Source organism: Periplaneta americana, chromosome 12 (assembly GCF_040183065.1).
Source record: "Periplaneta americana isolate PAMFEO1 chromosome 12, P.americana_PAMFEO1_priV1, whole genome shotgun sequence".
NCBI classification, from domain to species: Eukaryota; Metazoa; Arthropoda; class Insecta; order Blattodea; family Blattidae; genus Periplaneta; species Periplaneta americana.
In genome coordinates, this window is record NC_091128.1 from 178,290,921 (window position 1) to 178,309,167 (window position 18,247).

The 18,247-nt window shown below is 34.7% G+C and overlaps 1 protein-coding gene across 1 annotated transcript in view; it reads right to left on the minus strand.

Moving 5' to 3' along the window:
• The window catches only part of LOC138711245 (T-box transcription factor TBX20-like), a 404,801-nt gene that overhangs the window by 328,622 nt on the left and 57,932 nt on the right, over window positions 1-18,247 (minus strand). Inside the window, exon 2 of the mRNA XM_069842659.1 lies at window positions 1,460-1,907. Coding sequence (XP_069698760.1) covers window positions 1,460-1,907 — 448 coding nt within the window. The remainder of the gene's footprint in view (window positions 1-1,459; window positions 1,908-18,247) is intronic.

An 18,247-nucleotide genomic window follows, 5' to 3' on the forward strand; every position in this document is an offset into this window, starting at 1 on the left:
CAATAAGAAAAACGCTGATCATCCACCGGAAGCCCGTGCTAAAAATGTCTATGAATACGGCCCTAAGAAATCCATTGAATTACGAGTTCTAGATTAATAAAATCGGGTTTTCGGTACTCCGAAATAGACTGCAACAATTACCCAAGAAATCCATTCAATTGCTAGATATGGAATAAATAAATTGTATTTTTAACCTACTCTGAAATAGATTGCAGCAATAACATAGGAAATCCATCGGATTGCGAGTTCTGGAATAAATAAAATTGGATTTGTAACCTAGGAAATTCATCGAATTGAGAGTTCTGGAATAAATAAAATTGGATTTCTAACCAAGGAAATTCATCGAATTGCGAGTTCTGGAATAAATAAAACTGGACTTGTAACCTCGGAAATCCATCGAATTGCGAGTTCTGGAATGAATAAACTGGATTTCTAAACTAGGAAATCCATCCAATGCGACTTCTGGAATAAATAAACTGGATTTCTAACCTAGGAAATCCATCGAATTGCGAGTTCTGGAATAAATAAACTGGATTTCTAACCTAGGAAATCCATCGAATTGCGAGTTCTGGAATAAATAAACTGGATTTCTAACCGAGGAAATCCATCGAATTGCGAGTTCTGGAATAAATAAACTGGATTTTTAACCTAGGATATCCATCGAATTGAGAGTTATGGAATAAATAAACTGGATTTCTAACCTAGGAAATCCATCGAATTGCGAGTTCTGGAATAAATAAACTGGATTTTTTAACCTAGGAAATCCATCGAATTGCGACTTCTGGAATAAATAAACTGGATTTCTAACCTAGGAAATCCATCGAATTGCGAGTTCTGGAATAAATAAACTGGATTTATAACCTAGGAAATCCATCGAATTGCGAGTTCTGGAATAAATAAACTGGATTTCTAACCTTGGAAATCCATCGAATTGCGAGTTCTGGAATAAATAAACTGGATTTCTAACCTAGGAAATCCATCGAATTGCGAGTTCTGGAATAAATAAACTGGATTTCTGACCTAGGAAATCCATCGAATTGCGAGTTCTGGAATAAATAAACTGGATTTATAACCTAGGAAATCCATCGAATTGCGAGTTCTGGAATAAATAAACTGGATTTCTAACCTAGGAAATTCATCGAATTGCGACTTCTGGAATATATAAAATTGGATTTCTAACCTCGGATATCCATCCAATTGCGAGTTCTGGAATAAATAAACTGGATTTTTAACCCAGTCGGAAATAGACTGTAACAATTACCTAAGAAATCCATTCAATTGCGAGTTTTGGAATAAATTAATTGGATTTTTAACCCACTCCGAAATAGACTGCAACAATTCAATTGCGAGTTCTGGAATATATAAACTGGATTTTTAACCCACTCCGAAATAGAATGCAGCAATATCCCAAATAATAAAATGTACTAATTGAGTGTTAAGGAATCTCAATGCACAGTACCTGCCGGTCTTGGTGATGATCATCTCCGTGCCCAGGTCGTGGAACTTGTCCCACAGCTCCTTGGTCTCCAGGTGGCAGTCGGCCTGCAGCAGCTCCTCGCAGTTGCAGCGGATCTTGACCCTAGCGGCGGCGCCCGCCTTCTCGTCGGCGGGGTCGGGCGAGTCCCCGTCGCGCTCGTCGCCCTGCTCCGACCCGCACTCGGACGCGCCCTTTAGCGGCGGCACCCGCGCCTCTAGCTGCGCCTCGCCGTCCGAGCACTCCTCCACGTCCACCTCCACATCCTCCTCGTCATCCTCCGCCGCCGGGTGCGACTCGGAGTCGGAGGCGGGCGCCGTCTCCAGCTCGTCCGCCCCCCTCGCCGCCCTGCGGCCCGTCCTGGCGCCCCCGCCGTCCTCATCGTCCAAGTCGGCGTCGCGATGCCTGCGCCCCGCTGCCTGGGACAGGCGCTCTGCGGACACACAGGCGATACAATCTAAACCGTGCGGTAAGGGAGCAAGAATCTTCCAAAATGCAATTAATGTAAAAAAAATCGCACTTCATATTACCGGTATTTTGGTAGGCTAACGTTTCATATATCAAATATTTTTATGCTCGACCATGCCGAAATGTAGTAATTATTCACCTGTAGTAGCCCTTTAATGCACCTCATTAAAGTACACCTATTCATTATAATTCAGTTGTTCAGCCAATGAGAAATCACCATTGTACCATTATGAAACCGCAAGTATCGATTATTCTCGGATATGCAATCGAAAGACAATTAGCGAAAAGTCACGGAGGCTGGAAATCCAATACTGTCGCAGAAGGTTATGTTCTGTTACTATAATAATTAACGTTAATTGTAAATATGTTGAAATAAATTCAATTTGTCATCTCGTTTTTCAATTCTAAATCAATTTCCAGGTTATATCAATAATAATGTTCATGTTATTCTCTAGATTATATCAAGGTCAATGACATTCGTGCCTCGGAAAAAAATCAATACTTTCGCGTCCGCGCACATCTCACAATTTAGGTCAGTTCCGCTCCTCACTTACATAATCATAACATGAATACTTATGAATAATTTCAAGTTAGAAATATGGTCGAGCATAAAAAGTCGTATGAAACTTGCCTATAATGGTAATTAAGACGCTCGTATGAAAATTATGAAACTCGTTTGCGCTCGTTTCATAAACAAACATACTCGCGTCTTAATTACTACCAATATAGGCTCGTTGCATAATGTACTATTTTTTTTTCTTTATATTTTACAATATTTTCCTCCTTCCTTTAATAGTTCTACAACTAGAACTGTACTTCGCTTTCTAGATAATGTAAGGAGACAGTAGATGTTTTCCAAAAACACTTCTAAAACCCAAGTCACGGCCAGAAGCATTTGAAATGTGGATATGGAGAAGAATGGAGCGTGTGAAATGGGCAGACAGAATAAGAAACGAAGCTGTGTTGGAAAGAGTGGGTGAAGAAAGAATGATGCTGAAACTGATCAGGAAGAGGAAAAGGAATTGGCTGGGTCACTGGTTGAGAACAAACTGCCTACTGAAGGATGCACTGGAAGGAATGGTGAACGGAAAAAGAGTTCGGGGCAAAAGAAGATATCAGATGATAGACGACATTAAGACAATATGGATCATATGAGGAGACAAAGAGGAAGGCAGAAAATAGGAAAGATTGGAGAATGCTGGGATTGCAGTGAAAGATTTGCTCTTGGACAGAACATTATGAACGAATGAATGAACCCAAGTCACACATTCCGGGATTCCCAAGTGCAAGTGAAATCTCCAAATTCTCCTTTAGAATCAATGAACTTGTAGCGACAAAGAATTCGAGAGGCCAAAACCAAATAAGTGGTTCCTATTCCATCTCTGCTCATTCTTTCCAATCCAGTGAAAGTCTTTTCAATATTGTCACGTCTATTTCTAGATTACACGTGTAAATTATTGTTTTAAATGTGTTTCAACCTAAAATTTGTATGTCTAATTAATTTTTAGGAACTTTTTTTTTTTGCTCTCTTCAGTATACTAAATCGTATGTATGTATTTATTCACACTGCAGTGGGTGTATACCCGGTGGTATATTGAGTTATGTAGGTCTTGAATCAGGTGTGGATCTCATGACGCTGACAAACAAATTATTCAAATTTATTTATTTTATTTGGTAGAATATTTTTAATTGAATATTTTACGACGCTTCAACAACTACCATGGTTATCTAGCGTCTGAATAAAATGAAGGTGATAATAGATTTATATATATATATATATTTTTTTTTTCTCCCTGTAACGTAGTTCTAGTAAAGGCTGGTTCACAATTAACCGGGAATGGAAACGACTACGAGAACGAGAACGGAAAAATTGTTAAAATAAATGTATTCAAATGTGAACATTCACAATTAACTATTGTGAATGCTGACATCTAAATACATTTAATTTAACATTATTTCCGTTCTCGTTGTCGTTGTCATTTCCGTTCCCTTTTTATTGTGAACCAGCCTTAAGCTTATATTAAATTAATAATCATCATTTTACTAGCCATCTCAAATCTCAAATTAATTATAATTGATTGAATTAAGATTTTGGGATGGAAATTTCAGCACAAAAATCAAAAGTAATGGCATTTTTAGGACAAGACCCAGTCAGAAGTAAGATAATACACAATAACCAATGCCTCGAACAAGTGCAAAATTTCAATTATCTGGGTTGTGAAATATCTTATCAAAATGAAAAAGATGTGAACAAGAAAATTACCAAATTTACACAAATTCTAGGAATAATAAACAATACATTAAAAGCTAAATTAGTACAAAAATCTACAAGAATAAAAATATATAATACACTAGCATTACCCACCCTTTTATACGGAAGCGAGATTTGGTCATTAAAGAAAAAGGACGTGAACAGAATCAAAGCAACGGAAATGAAATTTTTGAGGAGGACAGCAGGATATACTCTTTTAGACCGAAAAAGGAATGAAGAAATTTTAGAACAATTAGAAGTAGAGTCAGTAGAAGAAAAAATCAGAAGATACAAATTCAATTGGCTAGATCATGTAAGAAGAATGGAAAATTCAAGAATCCCAAAAATTATGATGCAGTATAAACCTAGAGTACATCGTCGACCAGGAAGAACTTTAAGAAGACTGCTAGATGGGGCCGAAACAGGTCTACAGAGGCCTAATTCGTAAAGGATGATGATGATGATGAATTAAATTAGCTCATAAATTAAGTTACTACTTTACCTTATAGGTTTATCTAAATTTAAATAAATATGTAGTCTACTAGTCGTTAAAACTTAACTGAAGAATATTGCTGGAGAACCTTTTAAATGTAGTGTAAATATTCGTAATTTAAATAGGTATTGTATTGATTAAGGCTGGTTGAGTGGAAGAGAAGGCCTTATGGCCTTAACTCTGCCAACGAAAATAAAACATTATTATTATTATTATTGTTATTATTATTACTATTATTATTATTATTGTTATTATTATTATTGTTATTATTATTATTACTATTATTATTATTACTATTATTATTATTATTGTTATTATTATTACTATTATTATTATTATTATTATTGTTATTGTTATTATTATTATTATTGTTATTATTATTACTATTATTATTATTATTATTATTGTTATTATTATTACTATTATTATTATTGTTATTATTATTATTGTTATTATTATTACTACTATTATTATTATTATTATTATTATTATTATTATTATTGCCAGCGAAATGAGTCCAGGGTCCAGCGCCGAAAGTTACCCAACATTTGCTATTAATGGGTTGAAGGAAAACCCTGGGAAAAATCTCAATCAGGTAAAATATCACGTAATTAGTTAATTAATTTAATATTCCAGACGTCAACCACACATCTCAAGCGAAGATTGTTGATTATATCGTAGACGTAAGTTGAAATGTATTCGTTCCATAACCTCCAGCTGGTTGCGGTTATTGTAATTAAAAGAAATGACAATCGTGCAGCAGAAATCACAAACTGAGACAGAAGTGACGACTCGCAACACCTTGTCTTACGGGACAAGAAGACAACACAGCAGTGGATCGTACTGGAAAGAACGGTGACAAATGTAACTCCTGTCTGATGAATGGCAACTGGCTTGCATCTTTACGTAGCCCTGCCACGTACTAGAGACCGGCAAATCAGACAAGACCCACGCCCGTACCTGCTCGCCGTCAGGCTTGGGTTCCGATGACTCTACAAAGGAAGTTAACTTCTAAGACTGAACCCATTGAGCCCGGGTTTTATAGGTTCAGTCCAGGCGGGACCCAAGAAAGCCTGCCTGTTTGCTCGTATTATAAGGTAGAGTGATTTACATTCACGGAAGCCAGTCTGCGCTGGTTAAGATGAAACAGTACTAGTTTGAAACCTAAGTTCGTTTGCTACTTAGTCACTTCAAAAAATCTTTATCTTATGGTCCAACACGGCAGATATTTCTTGATTAAAGAAACACAGTTTTACGATTTATTGCGCTACAGAATTCATAAAGTAATAAGGCAATATTATACATTTCATATTCCTGGAAAGTGTATCTGACTCAACAAAATAGTAACATTTCGTAACTTGTGACTAATTGGGAAGGGAAGGGAAGGGAAGGGAAGGGAAGGGAAGGGAAGGGAAGGGAAGGGAAGGGAAGGGAAGGGATTATAGAAAAAATATTTCATTTTAACTTTTTCCTTATCAACAATTAAAAACCTCATGAATACCTGTAAAATGTATAAAAGTTTTTCGTTCTTCAGAATCTTGATTTGCTATTTAACTTCTGAGGGACAGATTTCTTTTTATTTATGAAGCTGAAAGTTTGAATGGTTTGCATTAAATTTATATTACTACGATGAATAGGAAAGTGCAAGTAATTTATAATAACTGTTGGCATTTAATGGATATTATGTTGACGAGAAATAGTTTTCTTTGACGGTACGTTTCAGAATACAACAAATTAAGTTTTCAGTAGTTTTTATCTATATCATAGGCTTCTTGTCAGGTTTGAATGACTTGGTTCATATTTATCATGCATCTGAAAGCAGCACAGTCTGGCGCAGGTCGGCGGAACCCAACAGTCCTTTCGGGTCACTCTTACGACTGTTTGGGAGTCACGTGCAATCACACTGCCTGCCTGCTTGAGAGGGAAGGTTGCAGGCGGGCGAGCGATACGAAGCTTAAAGGTACGGTCACACGTCGCTACTTTTGCAGCGCTGCAGTACAAAAAACTGCGCAACTCTCGTACTGCGACGTGTGAACAACGGTGCAACCAGAAAAGTAGCGGCTGCCGAACCTGCTGCCCGCTGCTTTTCCATGCTTAAAAGTAGCGACGTGTGAACAGGGTTCTCAAGGTTGCAGACGCAGCATTTTTGATATCGGTTTTGTTGAAACTTTTGCTGCGGTTGCAACCACTGTTACCACCCAAATGTGCCAATGATACTTTTATTGTTTGGATATATTTTAATGTTAAATGTAATGAAAATAAATTATTTGTAACAGTTATTAAATACACAACACAGTCTGAGCATAATTGCTTACGATATAATTCATTTTTTTAAATTTCCATAGCGTAGTTCCAAACAGGAGGGTTGCCAACATTGATTACGTGAATATACTGTTGGTTATCATTTAAGTATATAGGCGTTTTTAAAAGCTTTATAGTAAAAATAATGCCAATTTCTGAATGCTAGTTAGTACAGAAAAGCAAATGATAAGAAAGCTTTCGCATGAGTTTCTTAATAATGCGAACATAACCACAAAATGTATATCGAGAAGTCAACACGGAGATGGAAACCTGCAGCATGACTGCGGCTGCAAAAGTAGCGCCTTGCGTGTGAACAGACTCGCAAACTCCAGTTGCAACTTTTGCTGCACTCGGGTTGCGCAGCACGAAAAGTAGCATGCAGCGCGCTACTTTTGGCTTACGTGTGAACACGACACGCAACTTTTGAAGCTACAGTACAAAAGTTGCGCTGCAAAAGTAGCGATGTGTGACCGTACCTTAAGCCCGCTCACGAACGTAAACAGTCATGGGCAAGCCTGATACACATTTTCCCTGTCTCTGCCACATACCAAGAACTCAAGTTTAATATTGAAGTGTCATCTGCCTCACAATATCAGTCTCCTCTCTACCTGATCTTGTTTCTTATGAGTTTCCTCAGACACATTTCCATTTTCAGCAAGCGCGTGCTTCCTCAATTCCAGTCACGATTCTGATCTATCAGGAGGCAGTACATACCCGCATACGTGAATTACTCTCCAATTTAGAACTTCCTGCAGTATCAAGTTTCAGGTGCCCGGATGACGTAGATATCATCGCACAACGAGAGCTACAGATTTCAATGAACTTGTCCTTTAGCTACTTATCCCCCCCCCCCACTTCACAACTTCCCTTGTAATGAAGACGTGATCGCGCCAGCTGTTGGATGTCAACTGTTTGTTGGTGGCCCAAGGGCCGCTGACTTACGTAATGCAGCTCAAGCCGAGTTCCTGTTGAAACCTGAGGAGCACTGACTACTGCTCTTTTGCGTTAATTCTGCTGCAAGTTGGCAGCACTGTGTTAACGATGTCAGAGCCCCATTAGTTATCAAATTAGCCATAATAGCGTTGACACTTCAATAACAGTGGCGGCTCGTGATAAAATATTATATGTGTTCACAATTTTGTGGTTCCAAAATCGAAGAGAATTTGAATTCCTACGTTTAGTCTAATATGAAATGTCATGATTCCAATGTTTCACTATCGAAAAAACTTACTTACTTACTTACTTACAAATGGCTTTTAAGGCTTTTAGCCCCAAATATTTTCCTAAGAACCTTATTCTCAAACACCCTTAACCTATGTTCCTTTCTCAGAGTGAGAGTCCAAGTTTCACAACCATATAGAAGAACCGGTAATATAACTGTTTTATAAATTCTAACTTTCAGATTTTTTGACAGCAGACTGGATGATAAGAGCTTCTCAACCGAATAATAACAGGCATTTCCCATATTCATTCTGCGTTTAATTTCCTCCCGAGTGTCATTTATATTTGTTACTGTTGCTCCAAGATATTTGAATTTTTCCACCTCTTCGAAGGATAAATCTCCAATTTTTATATTTCCATTTCGTAGAATATTCTGGTCACGAGACATAATCATATACTTTGTCTTTTTCGGGATTTACTTCCAAACCGACCGCTTTAACTATCGAAAAAAAAACCGTATATAAATTCAAAACAAAATATAATAATAACAATAATAATAATAGTAATAATGAAACCCAGTCCTTTTATTTCCAATTTTTCCTGGTAAGCCAGTTTACCCAGTTCTTTACTGTTCAAAATTGCTTAAACAGATTTCATTGTTTACGTTTGTTAAAAATTAATACATACCACAGTCCCGTTATTTACAAAAGCGTGTGTTCAATAATATATTTTGGTTCACAACGCACTGATACACTATAGCCTATACCAGTACTGTAACCCCATTCGCATAGATTGATTACTATAAATACATGCCAGTAAATATTATTCTTAAATATTATACACCACCATACAGATACTTAAATTCATAGCACGTGTTTGAAAGTCAAATTATGCTATTATGCCGACACTGAAGTATAGTAATTCACAAACTACACTCTCGTAGCAGCACTGTACACACATCCGCGTAACGTAAACGTTCCTACAGTCAGATGCTGGCATCTACAGGCTTTTAAATTTCCTCCTCGAGATATAGCACGTGAACGATAGGCATACAGAGCCACTGTAGATAGGCATCGATGGCCCTGACATCTGTAGGATAGATACTCATCATGTTCACTTAACGCTTTGTGCTCTTGACGAGTCATAAGCGGCCAGCGAAAGACAATTTTCTCTCGCGCATGCGTGAAATTCCTGTATAACCATCTCGAAATGAGCACGGCTTCTACGTGAACGGATGTTGCCAAGTTTACATAAGAGGTTTATGCAAGATGCGGGAAGTTTAAAATACTCGATTCTGATATTATACATCCCCACTACGTCAATACGGTATCAAATAATAAAACTAGTCGTGCATTAATGGAAACAAGGTGTTCACGTGCTCTTGTGCTCTTATTGACGCACCGCCACTGTTCAATAATATCGAAAAACAAACTCGCACAGTCCTTCCAAACGGCTTTGAGGACGATAAGAAACAACGTTGCCACTTACATGTTAATAGGAACTGTCCAAATGTTTTGCTCCCTCTTAGTTGAGACGTAATATATTAAAGTTACCTGGGATCTTGAAATTGTGGTCCAATAATATTACTAGCCAGTGATGTATGCAATGGAGGGTGAAAGAAACTGGCCACCTTTTCCCGTTGTCTCCCGAGTTAGTTTCCTCACGAGAATGCCTTATTAGTGTCACGTATGAGGTTTCAACCAATATTCGGACTGCTGATTAAACATAATTGATAGAGAGACCAGAAACAGCACACAAAACTGTCATTCCTGGATGCAGTGCCTGTCTTCCTGATGGTTTGGATATTCTCTTTCTCACATTAGCTACTTTGTGCCTTCTACGTAAACAAAATCATGTTTATTGTACGCGGAGATATGCAGAAAATTGACGATCAAAACGCAGTTTTCTTTTCTCTTTCTCGGTTTGTTCATAACTTGAATATTGTGAGGAACAATTTTCTAATATTTACGGAGTATTAGTGGTATAAAAATAAGTGGTTACCAGTTCAGATGACATGATACATAATTAGAGTTGTTCTGTCAAAAAAAAATAAGTTGTTACCAATTGAGATGAAAATATGATCACATACACTTCCACTGACAATATAAAAATAAGTGATTACCAGTTGAGATGACATGATACATAAGTAGAGTTGTTCTGCCAATATAAAAATAAGCGATTACCAGTTGAGATGACATTATACATAAGTAGAGTTGTTCTGCCAATATAAAAATAAGCGATTACCAGTTGAGATGACATTATACATAAGTAGAGTTTTTCTGTCAATATAAAAACAAGTGGTTACCAGTTCAGATGACATAACACATAATTGGAGTTGTTCTGCCAATATAAAAATAAGTGGTTATCAGTTCAGATGACATAATACGTAATTAGATTTGTTCTGCCAATATAAAAATAAGTGGTTACCAATTGAGATGAAAATATGATCACAAACAGTTCCACTGACAATATAAAAATAAGTGGTTACCAGTTCAGATGACATGATACATAATTAGATTTGTTCTGCCAATATAAAAATAAGTGGTTACCAATTGAGATGAAAATATGATCACAAGCAGTTCCACTGACAATATAAAAATAAGTGGTTACCAGTTCAGATGACATGATACATAATTAGATTTGTTCTGCCAATATAAAAATAAGTGGTTACCAATTGAGATGAAAATATGATCACAAGCAGTTCCACTGACAATATAAAAATAAGTGGTTACCAGTTCAGATGACATGATACATAATTAGATTTGTTCTGCCAATATAAAAATAAGTGGTTACCAATTGAGATGAAAATATGATCACAAGCAGTTCCACTGACAATATAAAAATAAGTGGTTACCAGTTCAGATGACATGATACATATTTAGAGTTGTTTTGCCAATATAAAAATAAGTGCTTACCAGTTGAGAAGAATATATGATCAGATAGCCTACATTTACATTAGTGGTTGGTTACCAGTGAAGATTACACGATCACATAGGTTAGCTTTTTCAGTATAAGAATTAATGGTAACCGATTGAGATGATATCACATAGAATTGCTCTGCCAATATAGAAACAAGTGGTTACGAGTTGGGGGTGACTTAGACCAGGGGTCGTCAACACAGAGCACCCTGGGGCTAGCGTTTCATACCCGCGGAAAACGCAGTGCACCATGGTGCACTCGTAGCTGCTAGCGTGTATGCTCACTATCTCTTCCTGCTGCACACGGGACGGCACCGCTTACTCTTTGCACATTTTAGCGAGTACTGACGGCCACTGACTCAGACGTTCTGTGCAAATATAAACTTTCAGGCCTACGCAACTTTGAATAAACATTTAATACAGTACGAAGATCTTAGTAAAAAAAGAAAACAAAAAGGGAGGCTTAACTTAAAATGTACAACATAACGATTTCACAATTCCAGTGATTTTTATGAATCAGACATACCGGTAATATTAGTGTATTCGAGAATGCAAAGAAATGCAGACTCGGAACTAGAACTCGGGTACAAAGGAATGTTAGGCTACGAATGATATGCGTGGGGTTAAAGCTTTTGGAAATAGATTCAGCAATGATGCTAGTAACTAGACTGAGTCTTCCTTCAGTTAGATCTGCTGTTACAGCAAGGCTGGACCAACAGAATTAGGCCTGCCATCCATCTTACTTGTAATGTCTTGTTCACTTTGTGCAAAGATCGTACATTTTCCTGAGCTGTGAAGGCTCATGATCGTCAGTTCGCTGATACAGCTGCACTTGCAATACTGGCTCGTTGCATCCGCCGCCCTAAATCTCCGCCCGCATTTTACTTCCTCCAATTAAGATTCCTTTATAAAGTACAGAGAGATCATGATTGTGATTGTGATATTTAACAGCGGTCTTATACAGGGTTCTTTCTTTAAATGCAGTTTAACGTAATTTTAATTTGCAAAACTTACCACCAGTGTGACCTGCCTAAAATAATAAATTATACCTAACAAAATGTAATAGTATAAAACAGCTAATATAAAAAGAACATAAACATGAATTTAGAGGATAAATAACGTATAAATAAATAATTTAAATTATATGCTGCTGTTATAGGCCACGTGTTCTGAACCCTTTGAAGACTGTGAGCACCGTCCACATGTAGTATGAAGTGAGCGAGCACCATGAAATCGAATAGGCTTAATAGTTGTACAGGAATACATAAATACTTACTTACTGGCTTTTAAGGAACCCGGAGGTTCATTGCCGCCCTCACATAAGCCCGCCATTGGTCCCTATACTAAGCAAGATTAATCCAGTCTCTACCATCATATCCTACCTCCCTCAAATCCATTTTAATATTGTCTTCCCATCTACGTCTCGGCCTCCCCAAAGTTCTTTTTCCCTCCGGCCTCCCAACTAACACTCTATATGCATTTCTGGATTCGCCCATACGTGCTACATGTCCAACCCATCTCAAACGTCTGGATTTTATGTTCCTAATTATGTCAGGTGAAGAATACACTGCGTGCAGTTCTGTGTTGTGTAACTTTCTCCATTCTCCGTAACTTCATCCCTCTTAGCCCCAGATATTTTCCTAAGAACCTTATTCTCAAACACCCTTAATCTCTGTTCCTCTCTCAAAGTGAAAGTCCAAGTTTCACAACCATACAGAACAACCGGTAATATAACTGTTTTATAAATTCTAACTTTCAGACTTTTTGACAGAAGACTAGATGACAAAAGCTTCTCAACCGAATAATAACAGGCATTTCCCATATTTATTCTGCGTTTAATTTCCTCCCGAGTGTCATTTATATTTGTTACTGTTGCTCCAAGATATTTGAATTTTTCCACCTCTTCGAAGGATAAATCTCCAATTTTTATAGTTCCATTTCGTACAATATTCTGGTCACGAGACATAATCATATACTTTGTCTTTTCGGGATTTACTTCTAACCCTATCGCTTTACTTGCTTCAACTAGAACTTCCGCGTTTTCCCTAATCGTTTGTGTATTTTCTCCTAACATATTCACGTCATCCGTATAGACAAGAAGCTGATGTAACCCATTCAATTCCAAACCCTCTGTGTTATCACATAAATACAAGTAAAATATAGAAGTAAATAAATAAAACACTCACAAGAGTTCGATTTCCTTGGACTTGAATGTTACTCAGAATTTCAGTATGTCCAATGGGAAGGCTAAACAGTCAGCAAATTTGAATTAGTTAATCGTGGTCGTGGTTTGTTCTTCAGGTATTTAATAAGCGAGAAAGTTTTCCTTTCGCATGGATAGGTTGTCACGGACATAGCCAGGAATTTAAGAGAAAGACTTCGCAGTATTTGGAGTCTTTTTGTATCTTCCGCCCCCCAAAGACTATGAATTTCTCCCTTTAAAAACTTATTTCAACGCCGAGGAGGCTTGGATATCTACCAACTGAAGTTCTGTACGAGCAGCCATAGTATTTTCTTGAATGAAGTTCATTTTTGTGATTTAAGTTCACACTGATTGAAAAGGGTTAGACAATAGATACCATGAAACACGAGAAGGCCTATCAGGTCCCTAACATGTTATAATGGATGGATAGGAACACTGTTTCGGCTCGTACAACAAAGCTTGAATAGAAAAAAGACTCAGGAGGAATCGTGCTCGCGAGCACTTGTTACTCGCATGACGAGACCACCAAATGTCAATAAAAGAGCACTGTGGTGCTCGCGAGCACTAGTTGAAAACCCTTGTTATAGGGGTATAAATTATATTTAAAAATCTGAATACATGACTCAAGGGCATAAGGGAAATTCCTTATTGATTCTAACGTTTCTTCTGCAAAGGAATTTTACAATGTAACATTTGTTCGCGTCAAATTTCTGCACATTTAAATAAATAGAGAAATTTGAAGGACATCAATATTTCTATTCAAGATCAATATTTATGTAAATGGGAAACTACTAAATTCTTGGGCGTTACATTTGATGATTGTTTGTCTTGGAGACCCCATTGCACGAGTTTAATTTCTAAGCTCAATAGCATTTGTTATCAAATCAGAATTTTGAGGACGATAATAAATCACGATGTATTAATGTCTTATTATTTCGCACACGTCGAGTCAAGGCTTTCATATGGTATTTGTTTTTGGGGATCTGGAACCATGCTGAATGATGTATTTATTGCTCCAAAGCGTATTGTCAGATGCATAGCGGGTGTTGACAGTAGGACCTCTTGTAGGGAACATTTTTTACAATATAATATTCTTACTGTTTATGGTTTATACATTTTTAATGTTTTACTACTAATTTATAAAAATCTGTCTGATTTTCATCAAAATTGTGATTTCCATACCTACGACACTCGAAACAAAAATAGTTTAACTATTCCAGCTCACCACCTTACAAACACTAGTAGAACATATATGGTCTTTGGTATCAAAATATACAACAGTTTGCCTTATGACATCAAATATACAAAAAATTCTCTGAAATTTAGGAATTATATAAAAACGAAATTAATAAAATTGTGTCCCTACAGTCTTGAGCATGCACGCATGGGCCGTTGAAATGAATATTGTTTTTTTTTTATATTTGACTTATATTAAATTAAATTGTAATTGTATATATTTGACCATGTCTATGCATACATTATGCCATCGACAATAAAGTTCTATCTATCTATCTATCTATCTATCTATCTATCTATCTATCTATCTATCTATCTATCTATCTATCTATCTATCTATCTATCTATCTATCTATCTATCTATCTATCTATCTATCTATCTATCTATCTATCTATCTATCTATCTATCTATCTATCTATCTATCTATCTATCTATCTATCTATCTATCTATCTATCTATCTATCTATCTATCTATCTATCTATCTATCTATCTATCTATCTATCTATCTATCTATCTATCTATCTATCTATCTATCTATCTATCTATCTATCTATCTATCTATCTATCTATCTATCTATCTATCTATCTATCTATCTATCTATCTATCTATCTATCTATCTATCTATCTATCTATCTATCTATCTATCTATCTATCTATCTATCTATCTATCTATCTATCTATCTATCTATCTATCTATCTATCTATCTATCTATCTATCTATCTATCTATCTATCTATCTATCTATCTATCTATCTATCTATCTATCTATCTATCTATCTATCTATCTATCTATCTATCTATCTATCTATCTATCTATCTATCTATCTATCTATCTATCTATCTATCTATCTATCTATCTATCTATCTATCTATCTATCTATCTATCTATCTATCTATCTATCTATCTATCTATCTATCTATCTATCTATCTATCTATCTATCTATCTATCTATCTATCTATCTATCTATCTATCTATCTATCTATCTATCTATCTATCTATCTATCTATCTATCTATCTATCTATCTATCTATCTATCTATCTATCTATCTATCTATCTATCTATCTATCTATCTATCTATCTATCTATCTATCTATCTATCTATCTATCTATCTATCTATCTATCTATCTATCTATCTATCTATCTATCTATCTATCTATCTATCTATCTATCTATCTATCTATCTATCTATCTATCTATCTATCTATCTATCTATCTATCTATCTATCTATCTATCTATCTATCTATCTATCTATCTATCTATCTATCTATCTATCTATCTATCTATCTATCTATCTATCTATCTATCTATCTATCTATCTATCTATCTATCTATCTATCTATCTATCTATCTATCTATCTATCTATCTATCTATCTATCTATCTATCTATCTATCTATCTATCTATCTATCTATCTATCTATCTATCTATCTATCTATCTATCTATCTATCTATCTATCTATCTATCTATCTATCTATCTATCTATCTATCTATCTATCTATCTATCTATCTATCTATCTATCTATCTATCTATCTATCTATCTATCTATCTATCTATCTATCTATCTATCTATCTATCTATCTATCTATCTATCTATCTATCTATCTATCTATCTATCTATCTATCTATCTATCTATCTATCTATCTATCTATCTATCTATCTATCTATCTATCTATCTATCTATCTATCTATCTATCTATCTATCTATCTATCTATCTATCTATCTATCTATCTATCTATCTATCTATCTATCTATCTATCTATCTATCTATCTATCTATCTATCTATCTATCTATCTATCTATCTATCTATCTATCTATCTATCTATCTATCTATCTATCTATCTATCTATCTATCTATCTATCTATCTATCTATCTATCTATCTATCTATCTATCTATCTATCTATCTATCTATCTATCTATCTATCTATCTATCTATCTATCTATCTATCTATCTATCTATCTATCTATCTATCTATCTATCTATCTATCTATCTATCTATCTATCTATCTATCTATCTATCTATCTATCTATCTATCTATCTATCTATCTATCTATCTATCTATCTATCTATCTATCTATCTATCTATCTATCTATCTATCTATCTATCTATCTATCTATCTATCTATCTATCTATCTATCTATCTATCTATCTATCTATCTATCTATCTATCTATCTATCTATCTATCTATCTATCTATCTATCTATCTATCTATCTATCTATCTATCTATCTATCTATCTATCTATCTATCTATCTATCTATCTATCTATCTATCTATCTATCTATCTATCTATCTATCTATCTATCTATCTATCTATCTATCTATCTATCTATCTATCTATCTATCTATCTATCTATCTATCTATCTATCTATCTATCTATCTATCTATCTATCTATCTATCTATCTATCTATCTATCTATCTATCTATCTATCTATCTATCTATCTATCTATCTATCTATCTATCTATCTATCTATCTATCTATCTATCTATCTATCTATCTATCTATCTATCTATCTATCTATCTATCTATCTATCTATCTATCTATCTATCTATCTATCTATCTATCTATCTATCTATCTATCTATCTATCTATCTATCTATCTATCTATCTATCTATCTATCTATCTATCTATCTATCTATCTATCTATCTATCTATCTATCTATCTATCTATCTATCTATCTATCTATCTATCTATCTATCTATCTATCTATCTATCTATCTATCTATCTATCTATCTATCTATCTATCTATCTATCTATCTATCTATCTATCTATCTATCTATCTATCTATCTATCTATCTATCTATCTATCTATCTATCTATCTATCTATCTATCTATCTATCTATCTATCTATCTATCTATCTATCTATCTATCTATCTATCTATCTATCTATCTATCTATCTATCTATCTATCTATCTATCTATCTATCTATCTATCTATCTATCTATCTATCTATCTATCTATCTATCTATCTATCTATCTATCTATCTATCTATCTATCTATCTATCTATCTATCTATCTATCTATCTATCTATCTATCTATCTATCTATCTATCTATCTATCTATCTATCTATCTATCTATCTATCTATCTATCTATCTATCTATCTATCTATCTATCTATCTATCTATCTATCTATCTATCTATCTATCTATCTATCTATCTATCTATCTATCTATCTATCTATCTATCTATCTATCTATCTATCTATCTATCTATCTATCTATCTATCTATCTATCTATCTATCTATCTATCTATCTATCTATCTATCTATCTATCTATCTATCTATCTATCTATCTATCTATCTATCTATCTATCTATCTATCTATCTATCTATCTATCTATCTATCTATCTATCTATCTATCTATCTATCTATCTATCTATCTATCTATCTATCTATCTATCTATCTATCTATCTATCTATCTATCTATCTATCTATCTATCTATCTATCTATCTATCTATCTATCTATCTATCTATCTATCTATCTATCTATCTATCTATCTATCTATCTATCTATCTATCTATCTATCTATCTATCTATCTATCTATCTATCTATCTATCTATCTATCTATCTATCTATCTATCTATCTATCTATCTATCTATCTATCTATCTATCTATCTATCTATCTATCTATCTATCTATCTATCTATCTATCTATCTATCTATCTATCTATCTATCTATCTATCTATCTATCTATCTATCTATCT